The following is a 23,970-nucleotide window of genomic DNA, read 5'->3' as shown; positions in this document are numbered from 1 at the left end:
CCAGGAAATGCCCTAGATTGTTTTTTATTTATTCGTTATCACTTTCGGTTTCTCTCCACCAGCTACGAAAACTCATGCAACTGCAGATTAGCAGCCAGGATTATTTTGTACATTTTATTTTATGTAATCAGTGTTAGTTCTGCAGCGAGTCCAGGTTTAATATCTTATTTTGTGCATTTATTGGTTTTATCACTCTACTTTTGGAACCTTGCACCATGTAGCCAAAGTTGTGGAAAGTACCCGATCTACCAATCAGCTTCACTGGGCTGGCTTATCAACTGGATTTATTGTCTTGTTTGGAGAGATTGAAATGGTTATTGTGTTACTTTTGCCATTGTGGTGTTATGAATGTGTATCAAACTGGATAAAAAAATGATATGATAATAAGATTACTGATGAATCCACTCATACCTATCATTTGGCAAGACAACCAGGATGTGAAACAGCAAAAAAACCAAACCAAACATTGTTCTGGTTACATAACACACATTGGTGCGGGTGTATTAGGTAGTTTCCAGTTTTCATCTCAATGACAGCATCATGCCTGATAAAGTGATTCAACTCGAAACTGAGCTAGCAGGCATTATGATGAGCGTTATTTATATGTTTGAAAGTTATTTTAATTTTCTGGTTTACGCGTCATCTTCGGTTCCATATTTAAATCTTATTGCATATTTTCTGTAATACCCTTGAGTCTGCTGAAATGTTCTTCTTTGTGCCACTTAACCAGCATTTAGGATAAAGGTGGATCTGTGGGGAATTTTATCCGCAACCTATTCATGCCGGGAAAACAAGGCTTTAATTATGGCTTTAAATAACTGAAACTAAGTAAAATATACTATCTCATGGAATTAAACTGAAATGAAGGAATGCATACATAAAGTATATGCAGGTTCAACCATATTTCAGATTTATGAATAAATGAAAAGTTTCAGACTTGTTATGGTCCTTGTGACTTAAACTAAAAGCAGTATAGGCAAAAAAAAATCACATGTGACAGCAAAATATCTCACCAACAAAAGCCAATAATGATTACATATGCCAAATCTGACCTCATGTTATAACCAGAGAAGGACATGAAACACAGTATGGGAAATTACGTTACACGCAAAGAAAACAAAGCTCCAGCAGGCTGCTGTCTTTTTCCATCATTTCTTCTGCCTAACAGGTATAGAGGTCTGTTTGGCGGCCCACACACTGGAGCATTGTGCAGATATTTGACTTGTTGTCACGCATTCAGTCTTCAGGCACACAAAACAAAACTTCACCTTACATTGAGGACAAACAAAGAGATTTGCAATGTGTCTGGCTGTGTCCCAACACTAAGCCACAGGTGAGTAAGGCATGGATGGAGGGACATGGACTCCCTTCACAGACTCAAAGGCAGTACTTTTAGAGACTGACTGCAGCAAAGAGGTCGTGGATGCTTCCCTCAGATAATTCCAGCAGAATTCTGTATCATTTCTTAACGTATCATCTAATGAAACTGAATATTTATTTGCATGTTTCAGAACTGCACTGCAAGAATATTAGTATGATGCCTCATACATAGAGGTCCGTGGTTTTAATCCACCAGTCTGGAGTTTTTATGTTCTCCCTATGCTACTCAAAAATCTGGCTTCCTTCCAGAGTCCACTGACATGCATGACTGTAAATGGGTTTTATGTGTGCCCTGGCCTGTCCAACCTTAATGAGAAACACATGGGTAACAGTATGACCAGGGACAAAAAGAAAGATTAAACAATAATAAATGTAAAATTTAAAAATTTTGTTCAGTTACATTCATATTTAAGAATGAAAAGCTCCATAGTTCAGCCATCTGTTCCCTTCCACTTATTCAATTCAGGGTCCCCAGCAAAACTGGAGTGAAACGCAGGATAGACATAAACAAAGCACCAGCCTGTCGCAGGCCAGCCTGAAGGTGGATTCGGACCAGGACGTTCTTACAACACACCACCATCTCTCTGTATAAACAACTACATTTTCTCCTGTATTGTGGTGAGCATTTGTTACAAAGGGCCTTTCAGCATTTTAAAAGACGTGACTGAGAGATGAGGGTAGAGGATGCGCTCTCTGGTGCGCAGTTTCCTACCGTTAGAAAACCTCCATCCTCCAAAATATTAAAACAATAACCAGGCAGTCCGATCTAATATGCACATCAACAATGTAGTTATTAGACCACATCGTGCTTTACCTGAGCAGCAGAGCTGTGACTGATCCACTTACGATGTGGACATTATCACAGCGAGACTCGAGTAGCGGTTGTTGAAATAACGTGAACAGCGGTGAACTGAGAAGACTTGTGTGGGCTGGAGTATATTTACTAAAGCAGTGGAGTATCATATCTTCAAATGCCTAGAAATAAGATTATTATAGGCTACCAAACGCAGCGACAGATACAACATTAAAGGATGTGCAGACGTGATATATGGATAAATAAAATCCTGTAACCGACACTAAGCCCGCTGTTTCAAAGCAAATGTCTGATCGATTGGCAGAAAAACTGCTGACCACACGGTGAAGGTGAATAATCACGTGATTTCTTCTAAATCAAAGACGAGAAACGCCAGACTCCCCTGACACACCGACACTTCATTACTTATCTGATAGCTTCACTACTATCGGCAGAACTGCGCAACTGCAACATCTGCGCAATTACCGTTTTATAATTCTGAAACGATATTATGATTATGATAGAAAAAGCAGATTTACAGACTGTTTTTTAATAAAATGGTTTAACACGAACAAGATAAAGAACAGTTTACTTGTGTAACTCATATCCACACGTGACCCGCAGACTCATTTAAAGACTAACGCTAAGCTCTTGGTTTAGGTTTGCTTTGTAAATCATAAGGAGACCATATACAGTGTTTTAGATTAAAGTCACTGTGATTCACGGGAGATAATATTGAATTAACCTGTGCAGTGATTCCAAAGAGTCGGTCAACTCGATATGAGTCCAATTCAAATACAACAACAACTTTCACTCTTATATTTCTGTTACTCCCTCACACTGTAATCGATTAGTTGTAGGCCGATTTAGTTGGATTAAGTGTCAATAACATCCACATTATTTTATTCTCATAAATAAACAAATAAATAAATGTCATGGTTACATTATTGTTTCCTTCTTAAAGCGAAACAAACCATTTCAGACGCATGTTTCCGGGTCCGCTGTATAAAAATTTAGCGTAACTGCGCATAACATTCAGACGGAGACAGTGAAAGGAACTCTCAGCTTCCCCCACACGATGTGTCGATATGATGTCGCTGTTGTCTCGCCTTCAGGCGGGATGAAAACAGTCCGCCTGTACTCCAAACAGCTGCCCGTCCAACAACCGACGGTGGGCCAGCTGAGGAAGGAAGCGCTCAAAGCGTTTCCCACAGGTAGGCGAACCTAAAATAAGATTTGAAAAAATAAAAATAAACACTGTAGCAATCTGTTACACAACAAAACAATACATTTAAATCATGCTGCCTATTTTTTGTGATTTGTGAAATGTGATTTGTATGTTTAAAATTATTTTTAGAATTACGATCAGTTCAGTTGTCAGTTGTTGAAACATTATAAACGTGGAACTGACGAGGCTGGTCCACAACCTGGAGACTGTCCGGAAGCATAGACAGTGAAAGTGTTACTAACTGAACTGCTGTTCTCTGCGATGCGGCTTTAACAGAGGCATTTAAATAAGTCCAGTATTTTAATGCCCGCGTTAAAACCTTTAATGCGGGGACATGTAGCCTGTTTATTTATTCTAAGGCTTGCGGAGTAACTTTCTGTTTTCCTTGTGTCCCATGTGTAGAGAAATATTTGGGTGAAATCCGTCTGGTCGTTGAAGGAAACCCACTGGATGACGACTCTGCGTCGTTGTCAGACTGTAAAATCAAGCCCAACTCTGTTGTGCAGATGGTGACCAAGGTTCACGGAGGCTGACTGAGCTCCATCGTCGAGCTCCAACCGTTTAACACAGACCAAGGACAAAAATGCTTTTGTACGCTGTTAAACCTGTGCAGTTATTTCGAGCTGTTTCTCAGGGTGTAAACAATTCATTAGCTACTTTTTTCTTTTTTCTCTTTTTTTTGTTTTGTTGATAAATTGTGTGGGACACCAATAACAAATGTAAGATTACACACACCGGGGAAATTAAATGCTCCACCTCATGGGCTTCTGTGCTCAGAGCCAAAGATTATAAATAATAAATCAATCATGTGGCAATATTATTAGCCACATGATAACCACCAAGAAATGAGAAAATGTAAAGGCACACAGAACAACCTCAAGAAAGTAAATCATGTACTGATTTTTATCATTTGTGCTTTTGTGATGTAAATAAAAACAAACATATACCACTGTACTTGTCATGGACTGGATTGCACTTTTAGATTAGTTAGTTGCAAGTTACGCAAGAAATAAAATTCTGATTTGCTTTGTAGCCTATTACTTCAGACTGTCAGAGAGTCAGAGTCAGACTGTCATGTATATTATGTAAAATGATACATAAAAGCCTGATACTCATGATAAAGGCCCGTCATGTACAGTGATTTGTATTTGAGACATTTAAGGACTTTTCGCCCAATTTCCACCAACTGGAAATTATATGTAAGTGAATAAAAAATGTTTAAAAATCATTTAATCTCCATAAAATAATTCAAATACTGGAATCAAACTGAAACAAACTGAAACTGTAAATAATTTTTTTTAAAAACCCAAAGAGATTATTTCTTTAATTAAAACAAAAACTGATATCACCTACCCAGCACAACATGATAAATGACAACATTTTGACAATTTATTTAAATGAGCTGCATGTTTTACATCTTAACTTTTGTTTTAACCCAACAAGGTTTTGCAAAAAGAAAGAATGTGTGTTTAACTTCACATTTAAAATGTATTTTTGAGATTTTACAAATCAGGCATTTCTTTAGCATTATATTACATGATATATTATTACAGATAAATGCCAACCACAGGTTTCTATGAAACATGTTTATTTCCTGACTGGTTGACAAGTGGATACTGGAAGTAGCTTAACCATGCAGACCTAGTATAAGTTCAGTGACCTGGCAATCTCCAGTCAGAGTGAAATTCTGGGAATTGTTGACTGGTTTCTGGCAGTTGCTAGGTAAATGTGGGAGCAAAAAGTTATTTTTTTTAATATAATTACGATATAGTTTAAAGTGCATCAACTCCAAGGCACTTTCACACCAAAACAAAGTGAAGTTTGATGGCCTTGTGTTGTTACTATTATTTCTTCTGCCATACAGGTATCGATGTCTGTCTGGGAGCTACACCACTAGAGCAAGGTGCAGAAATGCCACTTGTTGTGGTGCATTCGGTGAAGATCTTCAGGCACACAAAGCAGAACTTCACCTTGCAACGAGGACAAACAAGAGATTTACAATTCCTCTTGCTGTGCTCCAACAGCAACCCACAGGTGGGACAGGCACGGACAGAGGGACACCCGTGGACACCCTTCACTGAATCAAAGATGATATCTGGGCATTCTTTTAGCGTCTTTAGTGACTGGTTGCAGCAGCCACGATTTCCACAGCGGTCTTTCCGAGGCCGTGCACCTTTCCACTCCTTCAAACACTGCCAGCAGAATTCAAAGGTCTGTCCTTTTACTGATGTGCACACTTTACAGAGGACATTCAAATCTGATCCATTCTCTCTCGTCACAGCGGATCCGCATCCAGGACACTACAAGAGAATGACATTTAACAATAATAACAAATTTACAGTAAATATAATATGTTAATGAGACACTTACAAATCGGGTGATAAGCATCTGCCTGGCAGCGTTGAATTCCAGGGTTTTTCTGAAGTACTCGGTTTCTTGAGGGTCCAGCAGAGCCATTTTACAAACCTCTGCCAAAGTCCACTCAGCACTGCAACCAAACGCACCACACACAAACCTGCTGTCACCCTTTATTGAAATAATGAGACGTAAAAGGATTATTAGACTCACATGTTGGAAACAAAACACAAAACAATTTGATGAGCTGGATTTTTGTTGTTTCAGTTAAACTCACATTAATCAATAAATACCATATTGTGGGTAAGACATGCTCTGTAATTCATTAACTTATTAGCTAATAAAAGAAATTATATTTATCATTAGCAAAATTTTTCTTGTAGCTAATACCTGCATTGCTAGATATGCAGTGGTTTGATAAAACACTGAAAATGTCACAGCTGGACAAGGTGTAAGTCATTGCACTGAAATCTAAAGTATATGATAAAAATAACAGGTTTCAGGTTAATATTTTTGATACAGGCTTTCATTAGGTGCTCATCTAGTTTTTGGTACTTTTGTTTCCAAAGACTTGTGAGATGCAAAAGAATAAGGAAACAAAAGTGGCTGTAAGGTTGTTTAGAAGAGCACGGTTTATCAGTCTCTTAGATGTGTGATTTCTTGAAGTGCTTCACAGGTGCTGATTGAACACGAGGTGATTATAGGCCCTAAAATGTTGTGTACACACTGTTGAGTGATGTGTCTGCAGACCAAGTAAAGAGCGCTTGCTGTGTATTATGTTTAAAACAAGATGTGATAATAGATCAGGTATTATTTTCATCACTTACACATGTGTGTGCTTGTATGTTGTGGTAGGATTAAAAATATTATCAAGATTAATTTAATATCTAATTTATCCCAAAATCAGAAACCTGGTACCACGCCCGATGCCTTCTGCTTTTATTTATTTAGGTACACTGTTATTTATGCTGACTTTATTTTATCTATTTTAACAAAGTCAACCTTTAGTGGCCTACCTGCTCCAACAACCTGCGACACCAGTTGGTGAGAGAGGTCGGGGTCACAGCGTGACCACAGGACATCTGAGCTCTGAGAGATTTGAAGCCTTCACACAAAACTGAGAACAATCACACACAAATTCAAGAATAAATGTTTTGTGACGTTGGTTAAAATGATTTTCACCGTTATTATTGTAATTATTCTCATTATTGCTGCACCCAAGTAATACTTACAGTCCAAATCATCCTCTCTATCGACAAATTTAAATGTCAGGTCGAGAGGGTTGTAACACTTCTCCTGTTTTGTTAAAGTATTTGAGGCCATCAGTCTGCGAAACAGTAACAGAGCACAGTGTCACTTCAAAGAGACAACCCCCCCCCCCCCCTCCGAGTTTGAGCTGTGTGTGTGTGTGTGTGTGTGTGTGTGTGTGTGTGTGTGTGTGTGTGTGTGTGTGATTTCGGAGTGGGAATGGGCCAAAAAAACTACAAAAAAAGGCATTGAGATATTGAAGCAGGTTTTAATCAGATTGGTTGTTGCTGGGTTATTTCTCAATTACACTGAAATGTCGCATATCATAATTTAAAGCCACACTTCGGCTTTTAGTAAGATCCTTGGATCTTAATGACGTCTCTCCAGCTCTTTAATTTCTCCCTCCTCAACAGCACCCCTGCAGATAATATCTCTGTTCTTTTGACATATTTTGTGCATCTATTTTTAGTTCTTTTTTATTTTTCGGTTTCAGTTTCTCAGCTCCATCTTTTCAGAACTTTTTTCCACACTAAACTCGAGCGCCGGAGCGCGCAGGGAAGGTAGGGGAGGTCCCGGTTGCGTAAAGATATTTTATTGGACGACACAGTGTCGATAATGAAAATGAACGAATAGGCTGCTCACTCTTCGGGGGCCCTTGAACTGATCCATCGCCCTGCCTGTGAAATTCCCTGTGTGCCAAATTACCACTCCAGCCCTGGTAACAGTAAGTTCTGAACTTTCAGTACTATGTTTTTAATCACAGGCTTTATGTTTTAGGATCACTGTGACGTCAGACCGTCAGACTCTAAATGATCGAAGTAAAGAGCGAACTCTCCGGTCCGCACTTTCTAACCATGACAAAAAGTCGTTACCAGTGAAATCAGAGTATTGAACATGTAACCAAAAGTAACACGCGCATGAGTGAGTGAATACGCTGAGTGTTACCTGTGCGGGAGACCGGCCAGGTAGGTGAATAAGGCCATCGTCGATCCTGCTGCGGGACACGCACGGTGCAGTCAACAGACGTGTGGCGCCGCGATGAGCCTAGTAACAGCTGACTCTGAGTGACGTCAACACAAACGTGTGGCCGGATTTGTTTATTATATACAGTTTAATGTGCAAGCTATTAATAAAACATTAAAAGGTGAACAGACAGCAGGCCTATGAATAAACAACAATGACGACAAACTATCAAACCAACAAAGTGAACCCAACATCACGTTAAAATTAATCATAAAGAAAGAAAGTGATTTCTTTTAACTCTAAGAAAATGATAGCGAAACTAAATTAGATATAGAACTTAGCTAACATTTGGATTCCTAAGAGATCTTTTCGTATGTTTGTCTGATAAAGCGTTTGTTATGAGGTGAACAACTATTTAGAGACAGCCCATCTCAGTGACTAATACACTCTGAACTCACCTGACTTTAACAGAAACCGAAGGAGCTCTTCAGACTCACACACCAGACAAACACAATGTGCAAGTACAGCTTGTCCGTCCGCTCACCTGCAGGTGAGTTGGGGGTTATCAAATTAAATCACTCCAAAAAGCAGCAGAAGACCGTGAAAGACTTGAAGATGAAAGCAGCGCAACTGTTTCCAAAGAAAGGTAAGCCCAAAAACTCAAAACATATCAAAAGAGAAACTATAAAGAGAAGAAATAGTAGTGAAGCTATGTGTCGAGCGATCGTGTTGCAATCTAATGAAAATCAAGTGACACAAATGACACAGACTCATTCAAATGTCCTCATTTATTTCAAGAATCTTATATCTTTTTTAAACTGTATCAAGTGTTTATTGTCAAAACTCTTTCGGTTCAGTTTGGTGTTCGTTATGTTCCGTGTCAGTTTCAGTTTGTTTAGTTGTTATGTGAGGTTTTTGTGTCGTGCAAAAATCACGAAGCACAATAATACGACACAACTTCAAACACACATTCAACTGGATAGCTCACTGTTATTGTGTTTTCGTCGCACAAACTGTGAGAGCACACTTTGGTTTATAAAGCGGGTGAAATAAATGTTTTTCACACTAAGTTTAGTTTTAGTTGAGCAGTGGCCACAGCCATGTGCTGTCTGAGTGCAACTTAAAAATAACAACCTTCAGTGGTGTTCAGAGACATGATATAATTATTTGAGACATGTTTAAATATTTAGTGAGGTTCTCGCTCTCCTGTGTGTGTGTAGGATATCTTATGGCTGAATTCCGGCTGATTGTCTCAGGAAAGCCGCTGGACGATGACTCTGCATCTCTGTCAGAGTATGGGATCAAACCCTCGTCTGTGGTGCAGATGGTGGCGAAGGTCCACGGAGGCTAACAGATATCATCATCGATGAACTTAACTCCACCCAAAAGATTCACCTCAGGACTGGAATGTGATACACCAAAGGACGCAATGCATCATCTTTGCTAGCTGGGACTGTGTCATCTTTGATCTTTGGTTCTCTTCTACACTTTTGTATCCTCCTTTAGATTTTAAGACTTTTATCATACCTATATAGACATCAGCACTAATTTATTATCACAAGTTGTAAATGATGCACAAATAGGGCATAATAACATTTCTTTTTTTTATTTCTCTTTTTGTTTCGTTGCTAGCCTGTGTAACTTACTAGTAGTTGAAATACCAAAAGCTGACAACAAATGTACGGTTACGCAGCAGCCCCATGAATATCAATGTTCCTAAAAAAAAGTGATGAAATCATTGGTTAATATTTAGTTATCTTGACTTTCCAGCTGATTCTCATAAATGCTCTGCTTTCATCTTGTTTAAAAATAAATGCAATGATTGTTGAATTTAACCCATTGTGCTCATTTGTAGCTCTGTATATTTATTCTTGGGTTCTTGTTGAGTAGCCTTGCTTTGCTTGTGTAACCACGGTAACTTCTGACCCCACTTCCGCCAGTCCCTTTATTGTGGCGGGAATGAATCCTGTATAAGTTCCGGGTCAATCAGCTGCATGTCCCTGCTTCTCTGGCTGCTGTTGTCCCTGTGGTTGGCGTACTTGTCAGATCACGACAAATTTTGCACTACAGGCCAGTTGACAGCGTGCAATAACCCGGCCGATTCATTCATCTTTACACTACCTCACACTCGACTCAACGGTGAGTTATTTGTTTGTTTTGTTTTGTCACAATTAAGGTACATGCGGAGCCGCGATCGCACATCCTACAATGCCGGTAAGCTAATGCTAGGCTAGCGACAGTAAGTGCAATTACTAGTGTCATCTATTGAATATTGTTGTTTTTGTTTATTCCATTGTGGCCGAATGTTGATTTAACGTATCTAGAGTTGAATGAGTGATTTGATTTTTGTAGTTTTGTCCGTTTTGGATGTTTTTTGTTACTTTTCTGATGAAATGCCGAAACGGCCTATGAGATTTTGCATTGAGTTAAATTCCATTTACATTATTGAATCTGTTGCGCAACACCTGTGATTAAATGAGTTTTGTAAATATATTTGATTAACTTTGGATAATATTTATTAGCTTTAACGCTGATATACTTTGATGGGACCCATGAGAATATCTTTCTAGAATAGTATTTAGAATGACATTCATTATAAGAGATGATGGTTTATTGATTGTTGTATGAAACGTGGCATTGATTACTTGACTTTGTTATTTATGGATTTATTTTGTCACAGCAGTAGAATGCGGTTTCATTTTCTTCTGTGAATGATAATTTCTGTTTTTTGACCTTGTTTAGGTCAGGTTTTTTTTTTTTGTTCTCCCGCGATCTGCCCTGATCAGCGCGAGATGGCGAGCCACCCGACCACCGCTACATTGCGGTAGGAATTGTGAACCTATGGACTGAATCACAAATTGTTGACAATGACCTATCACAGGTCCATGGACCTAAACTAAATCACATACTGGACTACACCCCATCCCACCTCCTTTTGGAACCTACTAAGCTGTTTTGTATTGTCAACATTGTTTTTGTTTGTGATATATATGCATATGTTTTTATTTCTTTTGTACGTCCGTCTATACACTTCTCATAACAAACATTATATATATATATATATATATATATATATATATATATTTATTTATTTGAGCTCTACTTTTGTTTCCTGTGTTTTATTCACACCCTCAGGCTCCATAGTCGAATCTTATTCTGATAGCTCATTGTCTATGAGGCTGCAGTCAGGCGCCCTGGTCCTTTAACCGCGTTACACTTAGCTAAATATACCCTGCAAAAAAAAGTAATTCATTCCCCATTAACATGATAACTGGACTGCATCAAAAACTGCAATCAAGCGTTTGTGAGTCTTTTACATCACTGTGGAGGAATTTTGGCTACATTGCAGGGTTTACAAGCATTAGCATCCTGTTTAGGGTCATGCATCTTAGAGCAACTCAATCTGATTTAAGTCCAGACTTTGACTCGGACACTCCAAAACCTTAATTTTTTTTTTTTTTATCTACTCAGAGGTGGACCTGCTGCTGTCAGTTCATTGTCCTGATGCATAACACAAGTGAGCTTCATGGGATGGGATGAACTGATGGTTGGACATTCTCATTTAGGATTTTCTCGTAGAGAGCAGAATTCATGGATTCATCAGCAGCAGGTCATCCTGAAGCACCAAAGCAGTCCAGACCATTACACTGCTACCACCACGTTTAACTGTTGGCATGATGTTCTTTTTATGAAATGCAGTATTACTTACTGTGAGCAATAAATAACACTGTATGTTTATTATAGAGGCATTTTGCAGGCAGAAAAATAACAAATGTATTCTATGGTAACATTTATATAAATCTTTTGATGTGTATTAGGCAGTAGCTGTTGATTACCTGCCAAAATCCTATCTCAAACTTACTATGCAGGCTGCATGGTATTAAAAATTATTTGTGTCTAACTGGGCGCACCTGTGAGTGCTCTAATTAACACGCCTCGTGTACAGAGTGAACAGTGCCATCTGGTGGCTGAAGGTGAAAATACAAAACCACATTTTTTTCTACTTTGATTTAGCATAACAAGGTTTCAAGAAACTAAACATTGATTTCTTTAAACATTTTACAAAAAAAAACTAAGCAGTCAAAACAAGAAAGAAAAGTCTGACCTGAGTAGTATAAGTGCTAAATATCCTGAAGCTAATGCTAAAGAAGCAGCAGACAACATAAAATAACTAAATGTTGAGGAAAAAGATGAGTACACACAGAATGTATGATTAACTTTACTTCAAATTTATGACTGAATAACATTTTTCAGGTTCATTGTCGTTATGATTCAGACATAATGCAGCCGTAAAGATCACATGTGGTAGCAAATTTCTCATCAAGAAAAATCAACACTGATTATATCTGATAACTGTTCCAACAGAACAGAGAATTATCAAAAGATAATTAAAAGAAACAACATGGTATATTACTACAGAAAGGCACTCTCACACACTTGAGCTTTGTGTCTTTTTCATTATTTCTTCTGCCATACAGGTATCGATGTCTGTCTGGGAGCTACACGACTGAAGCATGCTCCAAAGTAGTCACTGGTTTTAATACATTTAGTATAGCTCTTCAGGCATACAAAACAGAATTTCACCTTACATCGAGGACAAACAACAAATTTACAGCGCCTCTTGCTGTGCTCTACCAGGAACCCACAGGTGGGACAGGCACGGACAGAGGGACACCCGTGGACTTCCTCAACTGAATCAAAGCTGATATCTGGGCATTCTTTTAGTGTTTTTAGTGATTCGTTACAGCAGCCATCGTTTTCACAGCGGTCTGTCCGAGGCCGTGCACCCTTCCACTCCCTCAAACACTGCCAGCAGAATTCAAACGGTCGTCCTTTTACTGCTGTGCACACTTTACAGAGGACATTCAAATCTGATCCATTCTCTCTCACCACAGTGGATCTGCATACAGGACACTACATGGAGACAAAAGAGTGGCAACATTTAATACATAACAAAATTTTTATAATCAATATAATATGTTAATTAGATACTTACAAATCTGGTAACAAGTGTCTGCCTGGCGACGTTGAATGTCAATGTTCTTCGGAAATACTTAGTTTCTTGAGGGTCCAGAAGAGCCATTTTACAAACCTCTGCAAAAGTCCACTCAGCACCACAACCAGACCCACCACACACAAACCTGCTTTCACCCTTTATTGAAATAGTAAACGAGAAATTATTTATTAGACTCATTTTGTAAACAAACCAGATTTATCATTGTGCCATTATGTCCATGTTGTAGCACATAGAAATGTTGAGTTAATATTTGCAGATACATTATCCATGTAACTATGTCTTCGCTTTAACTTTTGTTGCAGGGCTTTATATGCCTTATGGGGATGCTGCTGACATGCAAGTCATTGTGTCTATATCAAGCTTTTAGCCTATGATAAGGAGAAATATGTGTGTCTTTCTTTAACATTCAGCTGCTTAGAGATTATTTGAGATCAACAGTGACTCATAAGCTAGAACCAACACTTTGGTTTTCCAACACAGATGAATGGCAACAAAGGTAAAGACTTCACTGAAGGAAAGATGTATGAAGATGCAAGCTGGTGATGATCCAGCTGGTCTGAGAACATGAAGAAAAACCCTGTTCAACCTCTCCACAGAAACGAGGTGAGTTTCATGTTATGATTTGTTTTAGTTTTTCAAGGAACGTGTGTTACTTTAATAATAAACTGCTCATATTACAACTGAATGCTGTGTAATACTCTGTTATTTCTTGCTGGATTTCAATGGAAGGGTATACAAATCCATTCAATTTTAATTTGTTTTCAAGTCATTTTCCACCTCAGTTTGCTCAGTATTAAACTTTGTAAAGTGTTAAACAAAGACCAAGTCTTTACACTTTGTTTTTCAATGTGTGCCGTTCTCTTTTTTGTATACATTCCTCTAGTTTGCATATAATTCTCCTGTTTGTTATTTTTTCCTGTTGTCTTGCTAATTATATTTTATACCTGCACGGTTGGTGTGGAGCACCTATAATTTTGTTGTACATGTACAATGATAATAAAGGGCTTTTCTGTGCTGTTCTATTGTAGCTTTATTCGTTTTATTTTTAGTTTAAAAGTTAATAACAACAGCAAAAAAAAGACTTTCATCTTTCTGCTTCTCAGAGCAGTGCAGCTACATGAATGCTACTCCAACAGAGGTCGATTGTCTTGTTAATAATTTTACCTCTTCACTACATATGACTGGATACTGTAGCTCCTGTGAAAAAGAGAGTATCAAATCAGAAGGACCTGATTCCCTGGTATACCGGTAACTCTAAAACACGCACCTCAAAGCATATCGAGCAGAAATGGCATATCACAAATCAAGAAGATCCCCATTTTGCCTGGAGAAATGCCTGCTTTATCAAAAAATTACTCTGCTAGCTAGAACATCTCACTATTCATATTGAGAACAACCCTAGGTTTCTCATCAGCACTGTAGCCAGGCTAAAACAAGTCAGAGCTCTGTTGAGCCAACCATCCCTTTAACACTAACTAGTAGTGACTTCATGAACTTCTTCACAGATTTGAACAAATAGAGAAAAAAATACTCATAATAATGTTGCAGATGTAACATTATCTACAGCTACTTTTAGTAACAATTGATATATATTTAGTCTTTTTCTCCAATTAATATTTCTGAGTTAACTTCAGTAATTATTTCCTCCAAACCATCAATGTGTCTTTTAGACCCCATTCCTACAAGACACCTAAAAGTCCTACCATTAATGCTTCAATCTTAAAAATGGTCAACCTGTCTCTAATAATCGGCTATGTAAAGCTGGCAGTAGTTAAACCGTTACTTAAAAAGTCATCTCTTGGCCCAGCTGTCTTAGCTAAAAAATAGTAGTAGTTGTCAAACAGCTAACAGATCATCTGCAGAGGAATGGTTTATTTGAAGAGTTTCAGTCAGGTTTCAGAGCTCATCACAGCACAGAAACAGCTTTAGTGAAGGTTACAAATGATCTTCTTATGGCCTCTGACAGTGAACTCATCTCTGTTCTCTTCCTGCTAGACCTTAGTGCAGCATTCGATATTGCTGATGATAGTATTCTATTAGAATTATTAGAGCATGCCTGTAATACCTGCAGTATTACAGGTACTGCACTTTAAGTGTTGTTACTGTTGAGGAGTTGTGGATACAGGTCCTTATTCACTTATGAAGCGCCTTGAGGCGACTTATGTTGTGATTTGGCGCTATATAAATAAAATTGAATTGAATTGAATTGAATTAGCTGCTGTTTACAGTTTAAACAGATTAAATCTTCATCAAGACAAGCACTACTAATTGTACTTTGCTCCTCATTGTTTTTGAAAAGCAAGAGCAGGCAAAACAAATACAGTAAATGCAGTTTTATCTGTAAGTTTGTCCCAACCCAGCACTTTAAATAACGTTCTGACAGATACCGCTGATGTGTCACAAATGCAGATGAAGTGTTCTTTGGTGTCAGAGCCTGGTGTAGCACTGTAATACTGGACATAATACAGACACAGACGTATTCTTTGAGGCCAAACATTTGATTCATTTAGAATATTAGAAACTTGTTTTTGCATTTTGACCACCTGTCTGTGAAACACCTATGTTATAACACTCTGTTTTAATATATGTTTATTTTAATGTTTTAATCTGTGAATTTCATTTTTTAATATATGAGAGAAAAGTCCTATCAGCCCTGTGCTAAGAGGGCTGTGGTCATCCATCCGTCCTGTTCTAATGAACACAAATGTTGTAATAGTAATATAAACAGGAAAGTCTGTGAACGTCTGTATAAAAACAGAAAACTGCCAGGACATTTCTTTTTACCTGACATTCATCGTCTAGTTTTAAGTAGCTTTTCCCAAAAACTTGTGACATGCAAAAGAGTAAAGAGATTTCTCAAAAAAACTTTCATATTGCTGTTGAAATTGTGGATGTAATGTTGTGTAGCAAAGCACAGGTTCAAACCCAGAACGTGCCCATGAGGCTCTCGGATGTGTAATTTTTTGCTGTGTATCACAGTTGCTGATTCAACAGCACATCAGTGTTAATCAATATATGTACATATTAAAAATGTATGGAGCATGGGTGGAGGATTGAAATGACCAAAAGATGTAGATCATAGTCCTGTTCTGCTTACTAAACTGTTCTTTGAAAACAATAAGTGTGGAAGAGCAGCTGTTCAGCAGTGACCAAACATTTCTTTATCTAAATCATCTCAGAGGATTATATACTGAAATGTTGTGTACACACTGATGAGTCATGCGTCTGCAGCATTTGCGTTACATATTGAGAAACTCCCGTTTATGAAACTTTCACTTAACTAAAGCAAGAGTTACATTACATAAATGCTACAAGCGACAACAACGCAGACAGAAATCAGAGCTGAACATTTCTGTCCCATTTTATTTGTTCCTTGAAAGCAGAGGGGGTTTCTATCGAGATAAGTTAAGTGCACCACTCCCTCTGTTGACTTCAGTTAGTCTTTCTCGCTCTCTTTCTCACCTATATGACAATAATCATTCCAGTAAAATGGTATTTATTTAAGTGCGCTTTGGATCTCTTTATTTAAGTGATTTAATATGTTTTCTGCATTTATTCACATGTGTGTTTATCACAAACGTGTGCTTAAAATAGTTGTGGGTGGTAGCATTAAAACCATTAACTTCTATAATTAAGGCCCAAATTATTCATTTATTATCTGATTTATCCCAAAATCAGGATACTGCCACGATGCCTGATTACTTCTGTTTCTTATTTATTTAGGTATATTTTTATTTATGCAGTTTTTTTTTAAATGTATTTATTTTAACAAAGCCAACCTTCAGTGGCCTACCTGCTCCAACAACCTGCGACACCAGTTGGTGAGAGAGGTCGGGGTCACAGCGTGACCACAGGACATCTGAGCTCTGAGAGATTTGAAGCCTTCACACAAGACTGAGAACAAGCAAACACACCATTTAAAAGAAAATGTGTTATGCAGGAATGTCCGTTTTATTTTTACATTGCACAATGTCAATAGTAATACAAAGGCTTAAAATGATTTTATTTTATTATTTCTAAAATATAATTTAACGTCACGGACACCAGTTTGAAAAGTGCCCAAGTGTTACTTACAATCCAAATCATCCTCTCTATCAACAAACTTAAGTGTTGGGTCATTCGGATCATAACACTTCTCCTGTTTCGTTGTCATATTTGAGGCCATCAGTCTGCGAAATGATAAACAAACCAGAATGTGCACTTTAGTGGTGTGTGTGTGTGTGTGTGTGTGTGTGTGTGTGTGTGTGTGTGTGTGTGTGTGTGTGTGTGTGTGTGTGTGTGTGTCAGACGGAGAGAGTGAACTCTCCAGTGTTTCCAACAATAACAAAAAGTGCGATCATAAGAGTCGTTACCAGTGAACTCACACCATTGCATATCCGACCAAGTGCAACACACATCACTGACTGAACGAAGCTGTGTTACCTCCGGACACGTGAATGCCGCCAACGTCGATCTTTCTGCCGGACGCTCTGGATACAGCCTAAAGAGGTTGGGCGCAGTGGCGAACTGAGCAACTGCTAACTCAAAGGTCGGAGGAGTGTTTTCTTGTAAGAAAGTGATAGTGAAAGTAAATTAAATTAGGAACTTCCCTGACGGTCCTGGAGCATGTTTTGGTTTGTTTGTCTTATTAAGCCTTTGTTGTGGGCTGCAGGTTTATGAAGCAGATGAAATAAATGTTTTTCACACTTAGTTTTAAGCAGTGGCCAAAGTCATGTGCATCTTAAACATAATCTTCAGTGGTGGTTGGGGAACATGATATAATTATTTGTGACACGTTTATATATTTAGTGAGGTTCTCTCTCTCCCGTGTTGTGTGTGTAAGATATCTTCTGGCTGAAGTCCAGCTGATTGTCGTGGGGAAGCCGCTGGACGATTAATCTGCATTTCTGCCTGAATATGGGATCAAACCCTCCTCTGACAACTGACAGATAAAAATAAATAACTTGTTACAGAAGAATATAAAGAAAGATAAAAATGAATGAAAGCGTGGTGCACTTTGAAACACACTGAATAATTCATTCCCTACATTAAAAAAACACTTTGAATATATTAAGTATTGTAAAATTTGGATAGTCGAAGTTTATCTGCCTCCGATCTCTGGACCTGTTCACCTTCAGCCACCAAGTGGAGCTTTGTGTACTCTGCACATGAATTAGAGCACTGGGAGGTGCTTCCAGTTACACACAAATGCTTTTAAACACCATGCAGCCTTCATGGTGCAGTGTGGATACATTCCGGTGGGAGTCTTTGACCAGAACACAACAGGAAGGTTAAAAACATTTGTGTCTAACTGGACACACCCCTCTAATTCACAGACCTCATGTACAGAGTAAACAAAGTGCCACCTGGTGGATGAAAGTGAACAGGTCCAGAGATCCGAGTCAGATAAACTTTAATTGTTGTAAAATTAGAATAGTTAATGTATTTAAAGTGTTATTTTAAAATGTAGCCAATGAATTATTCAATGTGTTTCAAAGCGCTATTATTGTGCTATTTATTTTGTTAATGCATTTATTCTAATCTGTATTTTAGCTTTACAACCTGTAATTAAATGTATAAAATTTAGAACAATTTAGAAGATCCTAATGCCAAAGATGCTGATGCTAAAGATGCAACAGACAATGACAGGATAATGTAAAATAACTAAATATTGAGGCAAAGAATGCGTTTATCACAGAATGTATGATTAACTTGTTTTCAAATTTATGAATGAACGACATTTTTCAGGTTTATTGTCGTTATGATTCAGACATAATACAGCTGTAAAGATCACATTTGGTAGCAAATTTCTCATCAATATAAGCCAACATTGATTATATCTGATAACTGTTCCAACACAATAGAGAATTATAACAAGTGACTATAACCACAGGTCATGTAAAAAAAACAAAAAACATCATGGTATATTATTTACAGAAAAGGCATTAAAAGTGAAACTTGAGAGCTTTGTGTCTTTTTAATTATTTCTTTTTCCATACAGGTATCGATGTCTGTCTGGGGGCTACACCACTGGAGCATGCTGCATAAGGGCCACTTGTTTTCATACATTTAGTGAAGATCTTCAGGCACACAAAACAGAACTTCACCTTACATCGAGGACAAACAAGAGATTTACAATGCCTCTTGTTGTGCTCCAACAGTAACCCACAGGTGGGACAGGCACGTACAGAGGGACACCCGTTGACTCCCTCAACTGAATCAAAGCTGATATCTGGGCAGGTTTTTAGTGTTTTTAGTGAGTGGTTACAGCAGCCATCATTTTCACAGCGGTCTTTCCGAGGCCGTGGACCCTTCCACTCCCTCAAACACTGCCAGCAGAATTCAAACGGTCGTCCTTTTACTGCTGTGCACACTTTACAGAGGACATTCAAATCTGATCCATTCTCTCTCATCAAAGTGGATCTGCATACAGGACACTACATGGAGACAAGAGAGTTACAATATTTAATAAGAACTAAATCTTACAAGAAATACATTTCTATTTTCATGACATTATACTATTCTAATGAGATACTTACCGATTTGGTAATAAGCGTCTGCAAGGCAGCATTGACAGCCAATTTGTTTTGAAAATGCTCAGTTTCTTGAGGGGTCAGAAGAGCCATTTTCCAAACCTCTGAAAAAGTCCACTCAGCACTGCAACCAGACCCGCCACACACAAATCTGCTTTCACCCTTTATTGAGATAATGAGAGATGGGAGAATTATCAGACTTGTTCCAAACAAGTTGATGAAATATTTTTTTCCTCTTTTTTTCCAGTTAAGCTTAAAATATTAAAATATTAAACTCTATATTGTGGAGAAAGGTTGCTCAACACCTAATGAAACAAATCATAATCAAAATATTTCCTCATCCGTCAGAAATGCATTGCTAAATATGCCATTGTTTGTTGAAACACTGTAGTGATTTTTGTTGCTTAATTCTGTCTTAAAGTCATCTGTGCAAAGGCTCTTCACACAGAAAACATTCAAAGGTCACAGCTATAAAAGCACAGGTGTAATTAAAGCTGCACTGGAGTCTCAAAAAAGCCAAATAAGGCAGTAAGAGCAGTAAGCCAGAATCTACAGTCCCAGTGTTTCCATACAGGCTTGTACATTCACTGGTTACTAATCTAACTTTAAATACTGTTTTATAAGTCCAAAACTCCTGAGGTGCAAAAGAAGGACATGACTTCTCAAAATACTTTAACTTTGCCGTGGACAATGTGGATATAAAGTTGTTTAGCAGAGCATTATTTAAAAAGTCAGTTAATCACCAGAGCAGCTACGGTAAAACCTGATCCCAGAGGTGGACAATTAATTTTCCCAAGGAGCCACATAAGAAACTGGGACTGTTGTGAAAGGCCACACCAATAAGATTAAAAAGAAAAGCCTTTGGTTTGTAATATACTAATGTTTTTTACACCACTGGAAGGACCTTTTTATAGCTGCAGATGACCAGTTTGTTACTACCATGATTGATTGTCTTCATGTTTTGGATCTATAAACAACTTTTTTGTTTTATTTTATTCAGAAGCTGAAGGCTTAAAGTGGAGGTCAGTGGGTGGCTTTGCTGGTGGGATATACTTCCATGTTCCGTGGTTATTTATCAGAATCAGAAATACTTTAATAATCCCAAAGGAAATTATAGGTTGCAGCAGGTAGCACACTAATGGCGCATGCGCACTTACAAAGGAACCCTCTGACCAAACTTTACACAAACATCACATTGGGAAGACATGTCAGAGAGGTAGGCTGATAGGGGGAAAAAAAAACAATGAAAATACACTACATGAGGTGAGAGGAGGAGAAAGAAACCTCCACTCAGACTGAGCTCCTAATGGGAGAACAGTTTGAGAACAGAAAAAACACCCCAGCAGAAAATGCACAAGGGTTCATATGTTAATATGTAACTTGACCTGTTAAGATGTTTTTGATTGAAATAGCTTTTGATGTCTGTGAAATTGATCTACTAATGCTGCAAATTCAACAAATGACCATTTTCAATTCTCTACAACCTATAAAATCTTTTGAAACTCTGTGTGCGTAATAATTTGGAACAGTGCATTTTAAGTTTTTTATTTTTGAAAAACGTACTGTTTTCATTGGGAGTTTTGTTCAGTGACATTTGAATTATACTCTATTGGTCGATGACTTGGAAAAATATGCCGACTGTCATTTGAATCAACTATTTAGGAAAAACAGAGAAAAATATCATTTGCATAATAATTTGGAACAAGGTGTGAACAAGACAAGCAACAGGGATGGGTAAGGGTAAGCAAGAGCCGGTGTAGACAGCCCTGGTTTGAGCTAAACTTTAATTTAAGTGTTAATTAGAGGTGAGATGCACCTGTGGATTGGTGATTCTCTGGTCTTCTTCTGGCAGTCCATTTGCTCACTGGTGAGCTGCAGCCCTGAAGTGATTAATGGTATATGTGCAATTGGTTTGTTTTAAATACCTGTCAAATGACCTTAGCCGTGTCTCTGTCTAAAGTATAGCAGACCTGAGCGCCTCCTTGATAATTACCATATGTTTGAACCAGATATATAGCTGTCATTCCCTGGGTTCCGTTGCTGGATTTTCCTTGTAATTGTAAAGCTTTTCACTCCCAATCACCACACCACCATCCTAGTAATCATCGTTTGTTTCTCTCTTTTTCCCCATCACTCGTTTTTGTTGCTACATACTGTTTATTTTAACAAAGACAACCTTTAGTGGCCTACCTGGTCCAACAACTTGCGACACCAGTTGGTGAGAGAGGTCGGGGTCACAGCGTGACCACAGGACATCTGAGCTCTGCGAGATTTGAAGTCTTCACACAAAACTGAGAACAATCACACAGAAGCAAAAATCAGTGTTACACAGAAATATATGCTGATGTCTGTTCTTACATTGGTTTATGCATTTGATTGTTTTCTTTTTTACTGTTTCTCCATTAAATTCTATCTGTTTGACATCGCCGTGAAAAGTGCTCACGTGATACTTACAGTCCAAATCATCCTCCTTATCGACAAATTTAACTGTTGGGTCATGAGGGTCGTAACACTTTTCGTGTTTTGTCGGCACTCTTGGGAGTGTCACACTGCGAAACAACAACAAACAGATCTGAATGAACACTTCCGGTTTCACGTAAAAGCGCAAAATCCGGCTTGGAGTCAGAACAGCGTGCGCGCTGCAGTGTTGCGGGATCTTCGATCAACAGTTCCCGTTTCTTCTTCACATTCAAAGTTTTTAATCAGCGGCTTCATGTTTCAGTATCACTGTGATGTCAGACTGTGACACTGAATGATCGGGCACAGCGCGCGCTCTCCGGTGCGCAGTTTCCAAACATAACAAAAAGTCCGATCACATCTTTACCTGTGAAAACAGACGAGTAAATGTAGCACACACACACATCAGTGAGTGAACCACGCTGAGTGTTACCTGTGCAGCAGACCCGCCATCCTCGCTCTAGATGCAACCAAAAAACGTCTGACGCTGTTATGAGCGTAACAACTAATGACTCCGAGTGACGTGAACATGGAGCTTGACCTTTATCAGTGAGCAATGATAAGGAGGAAACCGTCCCTGAAGATTGAAGTATAACACATATAACGCATAATATTCTTTAAAAGAGGGGGAAAGTTGTTTTTGTTGTTGTTTTCTTTTATTTGTTTTTTGTTTATGTTTAGCAAAGTTATAGTTATAGACTTTTTCTAGGGACGACTCCAGGATCAAACCTTTGGGGGTATGTCATGCATACAGTGCATTGCACTAAATACTAAAGAAATATGATGCTTACAAAAATATTTAATCTTTTTTCACTTTTGCAAATCTCAGTTTAACCTAAACCTTCAAAAGCAATCTAATTAGTTGGTATGTTTGATGTCTGTATACAGCTCTCTCTCTCCTTCTCTTCCCCTCTAATTTACTTCACTTTATACAAATATTCTATTTGTAACAGAGGACAAGGGATGAGTAAACGGGGCAAAGAAATAAATTGATCATTTCTTTATTACATGAGTTAGACATACAAATTCCCAGTCATTTCCAGACAGGACTTACAACACATCGTGCTGATATCCCAGCTGCACATGAGACTTACCACACAAACTGTGCGAAAATAACAACACTGCAACCCGTCACACCCCGCTTAGCGACACACACTGCAAACAATTCGGGTCTCAGCGCAGCTGGGAATCAGTGCTATGCATGGCCTGCGATCTGGGAGATAAAGGGAAGTGGCACAAACAATTAAACAAAAAAACAAAAAGGGAGGTTAGTCCGCCCTTACACAACTTACTCTCAATCAATAACCACTCTACTCTAACCAAAACAAAATCACAAATCAATCAAAAGAACGAAAAAAGGACAGCAGAGACAGCACAGAATATTGATCAGTTTCCCTGCGCGCAGTCGATCTAGGGCTTGATCAATTCTTCTATTAAAATTCGTGGTCACACGACAGTATACCCACTCGCACCTGAGTGAATTAATTGCCTCTGGGTTTTTTCCACAGAAGAGCGCTCACTTCACCCCACACACCCACTACCTTTTCACAGCTCTTCAGCCAATCACCTGGCAGAGAGCAATAAACTGCCAGGTGACACTTGGGCTGCTGCTGACTTCTATCTTCACCTCTGGAGCTCTGCTGTACTGCAATCAAACAATGAAGCACATTTTGACCAGAATAGAAAACTGATAAAGTACATAAGATAAAGTGTTTGATGCCGTTTAAGTATTGATAAATATGGATACTAGTGTTAGTATCCACTGAGTGTGACAGTGTAAACAGTTTGTTGTGTTAAAATAAATCATGTGATCTCTGTGTGGAGATGATAGTGAAACTAAATTAGAACTCAGGAACTTCCCTAAAATTCTTGAAGTGTGTTTTCATGTTTGTCTGACAGAGCCGTCAGCTGAACAACTATTTAGAGACAGCCCATCTCAGTGACTAATACACTCACCTTATCTGACTTTAACAGAACCCAAAGGAGCTCCTCAGCCTCACACACGATCCAGACAAAC

The 23,970-nt window shown here is 38.4% G+C and overlaps 3 protein-coding genes and 1 long non-coding RNA gene across 6 annotated transcripts; 1 reads left to right on the top strand and 3 right to left on the bottom strand.

Moving 5' to 3' along the window:
• Positions 1-4,768: 4,768 nt before the first annotated feature.
• Positions 4,769-8,520, bottom strand: LOC309703243 (uncharacterized protein). The gene is made up of 6 exons (XM_082527977.1): positions 8,426-8,520; positions 7,950-8,064; positions 6,989-7,083; positions 6,773-6,873; positions 5,772-5,927; positions 4,769-5,701 (listed from the first exon to the last, which is right to left on the bottom strand). The coding sequence occupies exons 2-6, from the start codon at positions 7,985-7,987 to the stop codon at positions 5,246-5,248; spliced, it is 846 nt and encodes a 281-aa protein (XP_082384103.1). The 5' UTR covers positions 7,988-8,064; positions 8,426-8,520; the 3' UTR covers positions 4,769-5,245.
• Positions 7,201-9,802, top strand: LOC309703257. Its single transcript, XR_014275831.1, has 3 exons — positions 7,201-7,728; positions 8,439-8,613; positions 9,188-9,802. It is a non-coding gene; the product is annotated as an uncharacterized lncRNA (long non-coding RNA).
• A 2,415-nt stretch (positions 9,803-12,217) lies between these two features.
• LOC309703246 (E3 ubiquitin-protein ligase-like) lies at positions 12,218-17,588 on the bottom strand. Of its 3 annotated transcripts, none has more exons than XM_082527980.1 (5): positions 17,349-17,588; positions 17,059-17,153; positions 16,778-16,878; positions 12,964-13,119; positions 12,218-12,881 (listed from the first exon to the last, which is right to left on the bottom strand). In XM_082527980.1, exons 1-5 carry the CDS (start codon positions 17,351-17,353, stop codon positions 12,426-12,428), a joined length of 813 nt encoding a protein of 270 aa, XP_082384106.1. In that variant the 5' UTR covers positions 17,354-17,588; the 3' UTR covers positions 12,218-12,425. The 3 variants fall into 3 exon arrangements, with proteins under 3 accessions (XP_082384106.1, XP_082384107.1, XP_082384108.1); XM_082527981.1 differs by having other exon boundaries at positions 17,407-17,588; XM_082527982.1 differs by having other exon boundaries at positions 17,415-17,487.
• A 1,104-nt stretch (positions 17,589-18,692) lies between these two features.
• On the bottom strand, positions 18,693-22,466 carry LOC309703244 (E3 ubiquitin-protein ligase-like). The gene is made up of 5 exons (XM_082527978.1): positions 22,387-22,466; positions 21,951-22,045; positions 21,687-21,787; positions 19,503-19,658; positions 18,693-19,400 (listed from the first exon to the last, which is right to left on the bottom strand). Exons 1-5 carry the CDS (start codon positions 22,404-22,406, stop codon positions 18,945-18,947), a joined length of 828 nt encoding a protein of 275 aa, XP_082384104.1. The 5' UTR covers positions 22,407-22,466; the 3' UTR covers positions 18,693-18,944.
• Between the last annotated feature and the right edge of the window lie 1,504 nt (positions 22,467-23,970).

The sequence above is a fragment of the Aulonocara stuartgranti genome, assembly GCF_965226115.1.
Source record: "Aulonocara stuartgranti genome assembly, chromosome: 3".
Lineage (NCBI taxonomy): Eukaryota > Metazoa > Chordata > Actinopteri > Cichliformes > Cichlidae > Aulonocara > Aulonocara stuartgranti.
The sequence above is the reverse complement of the archived record's forward strand: the minus strand, read 5'-3'. Positions and strand labels throughout refer to the sequence as shown.

Coding starts and splice junctions, on each gene's coding strand:
- LOC309703244 (XM_082527978.1), bottom strand. CDS start 22,406: ATGGCGGGTCTGCTGCACAG. Junction 21,788..21,950: donor TAAGGAGGATGATTTGGACT/GTAAGTATCACG, acceptor GATTGTTCTCAG/TTTTGTGTGAAGACTTCAAA. Junction 19,659..21,686: donor GTCGCAAGTTGTTGGACCAG/GTAGGCCACTAA, acceptor ATCTCAATAAAG/GGTGAAAGCAGATTTGTGTG.
- LOC309703243 (XM_082527977.1), bottom strand. CDS start 7,987: ATGGCCTTATTCACCTACCTGGCCGGTCTCCCGCACAG. Junction 7,084..7,949: donor CTGGCCGGTCTCCCGCACAG/GTAACACTCAGC, acceptor ACTGTTTCGCAG/ACTGATGGCCTCAAATACTT. Junction 5,702..5,771: donor AGATGCTTATCACCCGATTT/GTAAGTGTCTCA, acceptor ATTCTCTTGTAG/TGTCCTGGATGCGGATCCGC.
- LOC309703246 (XM_082527980.1), bottom strand. Junction 13,120..16,777: donor GTCGCAGGTTGTTGGAGCAG/GTAGGCCACTGA, acceptor ATTTCAATAAAG/GGTGAAAGCAGGTTTGTGTG. Junction 12,882..12,963: donor AGACACTTGTTACCAGATTT/GTAAGTATCTAA, acceptor GTCTCCATGTAG/TGTCCTGTATGCAGATCCAC.